The sequence below is a fragment of the Littorina saxatilis genome, linkage group LG6, assembly GCF_037325665.1.
Source record: "Littorina saxatilis isolate snail1 linkage group LG6, US_GU_Lsax_2.0, whole genome shotgun sequence".
Lineage (NCBI taxonomy): Eukaryota > Metazoa > Mollusca > Gastropoda > Littorinimorpha > Littorinidae > Littorina > Littorina saxatilis.
The window spans coordinates 20751822-20761480 of NC_090250.1; the positions used below are offsets into that span (position 1 = coordinate 20751822).

Sequence of the window (9659 nt, forward strand, 5' to 3'; positions counted from 1 at the left end):
GGCGACCTCCCGCATGGTCCACGCTACTCCGTAGACTGGTTGTTAAATACGGTTAGTTTTGTTTCATATGCTTATAATGCTGTGGCATTAAAACGATATTTTGATGTGCTTGAGACTTTTTGATCATGTACACGTTACATAGCCTTAACACTAACAGTGCGCACCTTGACTCGGCTTGAGTGAAGGTTTACCGTACTACCATCCTGTGTAGCACATGTATGTATGCTGTCTCTCCAACCCTCCATGTCTCACGTTTTCCTTCTTCGTCCTTAGTAAGTAACTCAAGCCTGAGTGATATTTTATGTACCACGCTTCTGGAGCTTGATTTGAAAGGAGTCAAACTCACACACCCCCCTCCCCCCCTGATCCTCCACTCCCACTCCCCCCTCCTCCTACATCCCCGTACAGTGTTAGTGTTAGTTACTTTCTTCTTCGTCGTTCATGGACTGAAACTCACACTGCTTTTACATGTGTGACCTTTTTTGCCCCGCCATTAAGGCAGCCATCCGCCGCTTTCCGGAGGTGCATGCTTTTTATTTTCGTGTTTCTAAATTTAAAAACAGTTATCTTCCAACCTTGATTTGTTGAGGTCTAGCTTCGTCTGATGGCGTCGTTAGGTGAATCAACAAATCTTGCGTTGAAGAAAATTCTGTCACAAGACAAAGTTGGAAAAACAGACCTCTCTCTCTCTCTCTCTCTCTCTCTCTCTCTCTCTCTCTCTCTCTCTCTCTCTCTCTCTCTCTCTCTCTCATTCACTCTTTCATTCCCTCTTTGTTCCCTTCCCTCTCTCTCTCTCTCTCTCTCTCTCTCTCTCTCTCTCTCTCTCTCTCTCTCTCTCTCTCTCTCTCTCTCTCTCTCTCTCTCTCTCTCTCTCTCTCTTACACATCACACACATGGAGACGTAGGTTAGTTCATGTTTGTGTCTTGTCAATTTCTGATGCTGTTTTTGATATTTTGTTTCAGATACTAAACTGATACCATAGTGGCAGAAATTGAGTGAACCACAAAGGCTAATCATGTCAAAATCACCAGTGGAAGGGATGTCAAAAAAGAAGAAAAGACCAGTGAAAGGGGACGCTCAAGTAAAGAAAAGACTTGTGAAAGGGGACGCTCAAGTAAAGAAATCCCCAAAGTCTAAACTGGAAAAGGCTGCAAAAGAAGTTGACAGGGATCATCTTCCAAAGAAAACGCTAAATGGTGTAAAAACATCTCCAAAAGATGCAAAAAAACAAAAGATTTCACAGGGGACAGAAGCTGACAAAATCCGAAAGGCTGTTAACTTAAATATCAAACTCAGTGTGGATCTAAGTAGCAAAACTGACAGAAAACCTACCAAAAGGAAGAGACCTGAAGAGGTTCTTATGACAAAGACTTCGAAAAAACTAAAAGTGGATGAAAAACATCAAAATGGTGACAGTGTTCCAGAGGTTGAGAAAGTAGGCAGTGTCATAGAAATGACAAGAAAGCAAAGGCGTAATCGTAACAAGAAAAATAGCAAGAAAAATAAGTACAAGCATCTTGCATTGAACAAAACTCCTGATGAAGCCGTGGATGGAAACAAGAAGAACACACCAGTTTCTCACACATCACCAGGCGGTGTGGCCTCTAAAAAGAAGATGCCAAAGCTTAAACAGGTGCCTTCTACGAAGAAGACTCTTCCTGAAGAAAAATCAAGTTCTATTGAAGGCGCCTTACAAATGACATCAACACAGCATGCTATGCCTTTGAGCAAGAAAAAGAAAAAGACTGATAGTGGCTTGAAGGCAAAAGTGGAGGTGGGAAAAAAGATAAAAGTTGCAGGTTACCAGGAAATGGTAAAATCAAAGAAAAAGAGGAAGACAGCTGTTGTCAAGGTGCAGAAAATGGTGCACACAGAACCAGCTGATGGTCTCAAAAGACACAGAGATGATGATTCTGATTCCGACGAAGACAGTGTGTGGAGTAATTCTGCTGATGAGGACTTTTCTGACAGTGGTGATACTGATAGTGATGTTGAAGATAGGTCAAGGTTACCAGTCACAAAACATTCTCAAGATGCTGAGAACAACATGCAGTCTAAAAAAGGGACTTCATCTGGAGAGAAAATCTCACAGACTATGAAACAGCAAAAAAGTAAGCCACTGTCTTTCACTGAACAAACTCGTCAGAAGCTAAACTCTGCTCGATTTCGCTTCCTGAATGAACAGTTGTACACTAGCACGGGGAGGCAGGCACTGGAGATTTTCAAGGATGACCCGGAGGCTTTCCAGGTGTACCACGAAGGCTTCCAGGCACAGGTAGCCAGGTGGCCGGTCAACCCCTTGGATACCATCATCCATCAACTCAGCAAAGGGTCAGTAACATAGACTAATTGATATGTTCGTATTGTTCAATGTTCTTTTACCTTTTCAATTTTCTACAGTAGAACCCCCCCAATTTAAGACTTCCCCGGGCGGGGATGTAGCTCAGTCGGTAGCGCGCTGGATTTGTATCCAGTTGGCCGCTGTCAGCGTGAGTTCGTCCCCACGTTTGGCGAGAGATTTATTTCTCAGAGTCAACTTTGTGTGCAGGCTCTCCTCGGTGTCCGAACACCCCCGTGTGTACACGCAAGCACAAGACCAAGTGCGCACGAAAAAGATCCTGTAATCCATGTCAGAGTTCGGTGGGTTATAGAAACACGAAAATACCCAGCATGCTTCCTCCGAAAACGGCGTATGGCTGCCTAAATGGCGGGGTAAAAAACGGTCATACGCGTAAAAATTCCACTCGTGCAAAAAACACGAGTGTATGTGGGAGTTTCAGCCCACGAACGCAGAAGAAGAAGAAGACTTCCCCTTTTTGAGTCACTTGAGAAAAAGTGACTATGTAATCGGTCAGTGTTAGTCTGTCCGGCCGGCCGGCCGGCCGTCCGTAGACACCACCTTAACGTTGGACTTTTCTCGGAAACTATCAAAGCGATCGGGCTCATATTTTGTTTAGTCGTGACCTCCAATGACCTCTACACTTTAACGATGGTTTCGTTGACCTTTGACCTTTTTCAAGGTCACAGGTCAGCGTCAAAGGAAAAATTAGACATTTTATGATTTTATATCTTTGACAAAGTTCATCGGATGTGATTGAAACTTTGTAGGATTATTCTTTACATCAAAGTATTTACATCTGTAGCCTTTTACGAACGTTATCAGAAAAACAAGGGAGATAACTAGCCTTTTCTGTTCGGCAACACACAACTTAACGTTGGGCTTTTCTCGGAAACTATAAAAGTGACCGGGCTCAAATTTTATGTGAACGTGACTCATTGTGTTGTGAATAGCAATTTCTTCCTGTCCATCTGATGCCTCATATAATATTCAGAACTGCGAAAGTGACTCGATCGAGCGTTTGCTCTTCTTGTTAAGACCCCAATTGCTTTTTCAGACTTTCTGTTCATACTGCCTGTGAATTTACCTCTATTCTAAGATTCCCTTCTTTGTAGGACCTGACGTATTTAGAATTTTTTGTTTTAGGTCTTAAAGAAAGGTGGCAGAGTATGTCAGATTATTCATTTCAAGGGCACCGGGAGTCTGGATCTGTGTCTAGTCAGCAGGTGTGTTAGTGTAGAATTTTCTCCATACTTAGATTTGATTTGTCGTTATATGAGGAAAGAAAGGGAGAAGAAGATATTTTGTGGTAAAAGACTTGTTTGTGGTACAGCAGTCCCTCTCATGAACGGACACCCTTGGGCCATAGCAAAACTGTCCGTACATTGCAGGTGTTCGGTCACGGGAGGGGTGACCACACCACCCCCTCCCCCATACACTCACACAGAGACACACAAACAACAGGATTGAGTCTATGCTAATCACTTCTTGTGGCTACTAAACAATAACAATAAACTCCTAATACTTCTTTAAACGTTCTGTAAAAATGATTTGTATAAAAAGTGTTGAAACCGTTGAAAGTGTTAGGCAACCGACTCACTGGTCAAGGCTGAAGGGAAACAAGAGTATCTTGTCAATGAAAGAGGTTACACACAGACACACGATGCTGAGAACTGTGGCCGGTTTTTCACTCTCTTTCGCTCAGGACCTTCATCGACTGTGGTTTCTGTTGTTTACGTCCAACAGACAAGAATAAAGAGCACAGTGCAGTTTCATGTTGGCATCTTCGCATGTACTCCACTCCTGACCAAAACTACCCCCCCTCCTGATGGGTACACGTGCACTCAAGTTATCAGTGACTGTCATCACGCCATTGCGGCTGTGATCTTTGTACCAAGAGCCGGACTGCTCTGTTATCGATTTTGTTGTGGTGAAAATTTGACGATGGTCTGTCCGTACATTGGAGGTATGACCTGCTGTTGGGACCGAAAATGAGTGTCCGCGTCCACGTTTTGCAGGTGTCCGTTTAAGGGGGGGCAAATATAGAAGGAAAACACTCCGTGCCGAGCAAATGTGTCCGTACATGTCAGGTGTCCGCTCACGCCGGGGGCCGTACATTGCAGGGACTGCTGTAAAGCTGACATTGTTGAAAATATGTGTGTTTCAGGAAAGCTGGCGCTGTGCTTGCAGACTTTGGTTGTGGGGATGGTCACTTAGCAGAGAGTTTGCCCAAGCACAAGGTCCACTCCTTTGATCTGGTGGCAAGCAAGCCTTTCATCACTGCCTGTAACATTGCCAGGGTATGCTCAAAAACTTGTGTAGTCTCTCAGATTTATTGTTTTTGTTGTAGTTATGAAACGTTTTTGTGTTGACACTGCAATATTTTGGGAAACACTGTCAAATGAAGTCAGGTTGTGTTTATGAGTAAAGGCTGACTGCAGTAGAGTATGTTGTTTTTTCTGTTTTACTGATCCTTGTGCAACTTTGTAAGTGTGTGTGTGTGTGCATGCTTGTTTGTGTGCGTGCTTACTTTACTTTACTTAGGCTCTTTGCCCCTGACCGGAGCATATGCCATTGACTAGGTTTCTCCATCGCACTCTGCTCTGGGCTGTTCTTTCCGCTTCTGTCCACCTGTTGCCTTGTGTCTTTAGTTCTGCCTCTGTGTCACGCTGTGTGCATGTGCATGGTTTTAAATTCACTTTGTAATCATAAGTGTGTGCTAGCCACTGCTAAGTTAGTTCTTCAGTTCGCTCAATTAAAACATTCTTTGAAGCTGGATTCCACACCCTAGCCACCTCTTAAAACTAACAGCACCACCAGTGGTTACATTTACACAATATTTTTGTTGTTGTTGTTGATGCTTTGACATGGCTGTAATAATAATATCCCCCCGTTGTTCCCTTTGGCAGGTTCCTCTGGAGAACAGCAGTGTAGATGTTGCCGTGTTCTGTCTGTCTCTGATGGGAACCAACCTCTCCGACTATCTGTGTGAAGCAAACAGGGTCCTGAAGCAAGGGTGAGCATTTGTTCTCTCTGGTTCCTTCTGATTTCTGTCACTTGTCTTCATCTTACATCTTGCGTCCCCTGAAAGCGGCGTATGGCTGTCTGAATGACGGTGTAAAAACGGTCATACACGTAAACATCCACTCGTGCAAAAACATGAGTGAACATGGGAGTTCCAGCCCATGAACGAAGAAGAAGATCTTGCACACCCAATGTGATCATCCAGACACAATAGACAGAGCAGTGCCAGTGGTATATTATATCTTTGCAAATTTCATGTTAGCGAGGCAACAGAATTACAAGAATGAAATCTGCTTGCAAATGATTGAGAATGTATTACAAACTACAAATGATTGAGAATGTATTACAAACAAACTACAAATGATTGAGAATGTATTACAAACTACAAATGATTGAGAATGTATTACAAACAAACTACAAATGATTGAGAATGTATTACAAACAAACTACAAATGATTGAGAATGTATTACAAACCAACTACAAATGATTGAGAATGTATTACAAACCCGTCGCGATATAACCTTGAACGGTTGAAAATTAAGTTAAACACCAAATAAAGAAATAAAGAAAGTATTACAAACAAACTACAAATGATTGAGAATGTATTACAAACAAACTACAAATGATTGAGAATGTATTACAAACTACAAATGATTGAGAATGTATTACAAACTACAAATGATTGAGAATGTATTACAAACTACAAATGATTAATAATGTATTACAAAAAAACTACAAATGATTGAGAATGTATTACAAACTACATATGATTGAGAATGTATTACAAACTACAAATGATTGAGAATGTATTACAAACTACAAATGATTAAGAATGTATTACAAACAAACTACAAATGATTGAGAATGTATTACAAACAAACTACAAATGATTGAGAATGTATTACAAACTACAAATGATTAAGAATGTATTACAAACAAACTACAAATGATTGAGAATGTATTACAAACAAACTACAAATGATTGAGAATGTATTACAAACAAACAACAAATGTTTGAGAATGTATTACAAACTACAAATGATTGAGAATGTATTACAAACAAACTACAAATGATTGAGAATGTATTACAAACAAACTACAAATGATTGAGAATGTATTACAAACAAACTACAAATGATTGAGAATGTATTACAAACAAACTACAAATGATTGAGAATGTATTACAAACAAACTACAAATGATTGAAAATGTATTACAAACAAACTACAAATGATGGAGAATGTATTACAAACTACAAATGATTGAGAATGTATTACAAACAAACTACAAATGATTGAGAATGTATTACAAACAAACTACAAATGATTGAGAATGTATTACAAACAAACTACAAATGATTGAGAATGTATTACAAACAAACTACAAATGATTGAGAATGTATTATAAACTAACTACACATGATTGAGAATGTATTATAAACTACAAATGATTGAGAATGTATTACAAACAAACTACAAATGATTGAGAATGTATTACAAACAAACTACTGATGATTGAGAATGTATTACAAACCAACTACAACTATTTCATGTTAGCGAGGCAACAGAATTACAAGAATGAAATCTGTTTGCAAATGATTGAGAATGTATTACAAACTACAAATGATTGAGAATGTATTACAAACAAACTACAAATGATTGAGAATGTATTACAAACTACAAATGATTGAGAATGTATTACAAACAAACTACAAATGATTGAGAATGTATTACAAACCAACTACAAATGATTGAGAATGTATTACAAACCAACTACAAATGATTGAGAATGTATTACAAACCCGTCGCGATATAACCTTGAACGGTTGAAAATGAAGTTAAACACCAAATAAAGAAATAAAGAAAGTATTACAAACAAACTACAAATGATTGAGAATGTATTACAAACTACAAATGATTGAGAATGTATTACAAACTATAAATGATTGAGAATGTATTACAAACTACAAATGATTGAGAATGTATTACAAGCTACAAATGATTGAGAATGTATTACAAACTACAAATGATTAAGAATGTATTACAAACAAACTACAAATGATTGAGAATGTATTACAAACTACAAATGATTGAGAATGTATTACAAACAAACTACAAATGATTGAGAATGTATTACAAACTACAAATGATTGAGAATGTATTACAAACAAACTACAAATGATTGAGAATGTATTACAAACAAACTACAAATGATTGAGAATGTATTACAAACTACAAATGATTAAGAATGTATTACAAACAAACTACAAATGATTGAGAATGTATTACAAACAAACTACAAATGATTGAGAATGTATTACAAACAAACTACAAATGTTTGAGAATGTATTACAAACAAACTACAAATGATTGAGAATGTATTACAAACAAACTACAAATGATTGAGAATGTATTACAAACAAACTACAAATGATTGAGAATGTATTACAAACAAACTACAAATGATTGAGAATGTATTACAAACAAACTACAAATGATTGAGAATATATTACAAACAAACTACAAATGATTGAAAATGTATTACAAATAAACTACAAATGATGGAGAATGTATTACAAACTACAAATGATTGAGAATGTATTACAAACAAACTACAAATGATTGAGAATGTATTACAAACAAACTACAAATGATTGAGAATGTATTACAAACAAACTACAAATGATGGAGAATGTATTACAAACTACAAATGATTGAGAATGTATTACAAACAAACTACAGATGATTGAGAATTTATTACAAACAAACTAAAAATGATTGAGAATGTATTACAAACAAACTACAAATGATTGAGAATGTATTACAAACTACAAATGATTGAGAATGTATTACAAACTACAAATGATTGAGAATGTATTACAAACTACAAATGATTGAGAATGTATTACAAACAAACTACAAATGATTGAGAATGTATTACAAACAAACTACAAATGATTGAGAATGTATTACAAACTACAAATGATTGAGAATGTATTACAAACTACAAATGATTGAGAATGTTACAAACAAACTACAAATGATTGAGAATCTATTACAAACTACAAATGATGGAGAATATAACAAACAGACTAAAAATGATTGAGAATGTATTACAAACTTCAAGTGATTGATAATATTAAAAAAATTAAAAAAAGAACAACAAAACACCCAAAGATCACGAATAAAAAACACACAAGAATAGTAAGTTATTGGAATGTTTACTTTATGACAAAACAAAACGTTAAAATCACAATACTTTGACCCAAGGATTTTTAAAGTGGACGGATAGACACTTATGATACAGATAATGATGCACACATGTGCTTGTATGTTACTGTTTTGCTGGCATTTCCCTGAGTATGCAGTCTGATGCATGCAGTTCTCCCTGTGTTTCTTTTGTTTAAAATTTGTCAGTGTGGCACTGTACTTAAAATATCTCAAAACATGTGTTTCTCTCATGAGTATCAGGACCTATTGGGACTATATATCTGAAAAATTATAGTTTTAGCATTTTATCATGCTTCTTCTTCTGCGTTCGTGGGCTGAAACTCCCACGTACACTCGTGTTTTTTGCACGAGTGGAATTTTACGTGTATGACCGTTTTTACCCCGCCATTAAGGCAGCCATACGCCGCTTTCGGAGGATTTTATCATGCTATTTATGTTGTTTGTTTGTTTTTCTCAGGGGCACACTGAGGGTTACGGAGGTGGTCAGTCGGTTCTACAGCGTCAACAACTTTGTCAAGAATGTTGAAGCCCTTGGATTTCGCCATCAGAAAAAGGTGAGATGATTTTACACATACTTTGTCGTGGGGTTATATTTTACATATATTTTGGAGACTCAGATGAGACCTAGCCTCACCAAGCAGAAGAGCATCTTGCATTGCCTGTTGGGACAGTCTTAGTACAGAATGCAATCGGGTCACAGTAAAATGCTGAGGCAAGAGCTAGTGTATATATATATATATGCTGTGGTTTTTGAGTCACTTGAGAAAAAGTGACTCTATGTAATCGGTCAGTGTTAGTCTGTCCGGCCGGCCGGCCGGCCGTCCGTAGACACCACCTTAACGTTGGACTTTTCTCGGAAACTATCAAAGCGATCCGGCTCATATTTTGTTTAGTCGTGACCTCCAATGACCTCTACACTTTAACGATGGTTTCGTTGACCTTTGACCTTTTTCAAGGTCACAGGTCAGCGTCAAAGGAAAAATTAGACATTTTATATCTTTGACAAAGTTCATCGGATGTGATTGAAACTTTGTAGGATTATTCTTTACATCAAAGTATTTACAT

The 9659-nt window shown here is 37.8% G+C and overlaps 2 protein-coding genes and 1 long non-coding RNA gene across 5 annotated transcripts in view; 1 reads left to right on the top strand and 2 right to left on the bottom strand.

Annotated features, from left to right (window-relative positions):
- The window catches only part of LOC138968738 (folate receptor gamma-like), a 376265-nt gene that overhangs the window by 310158 nt on the left and 56448 nt on the right, over window positions 1-9659 (bottom strand). The window lies entirely within an intron of this gene.
- The window catches only part of LOC138968740 (uncharacterized), a 330336-nt gene that overhangs the window by 254873 nt on the left and 65804 nt on the right, over window positions 1-9659 (bottom strand). The gene's annotated exons all lie outside the window — the stretch shown is intronic.
- Window positions 1-9659, top strand: part of LOC138968721 (ribosomal RNA-processing protein 8-like) — a 20113-nt gene continuing 10454 nt past the window's right edge. For all 3 annotated transcript variants that reach the window (XM_070341355.1, XM_070341354.1, XM_070341353.1), the window contains exons 1-5: window positions 1-51; window positions 964-2332; window positions 4507-4639; window positions 5249-5355; window positions 9052-9148. In XM_070341355.1, coding sequence (XP_070197456.1) covers window positions 1017-2332; window positions 4507-4639; window positions 5249-5355; window positions 9052-9148 — 1653 coding nt within the window. In that variant the 5' untranslated portion in view covers window positions 1-51; window positions 964-1016. The remainder of the gene's footprint in view (window positions 52-963; window positions 2333-4506; window positions 4640-5248; window positions 5356-9051; window positions 9149-9659) is intronic.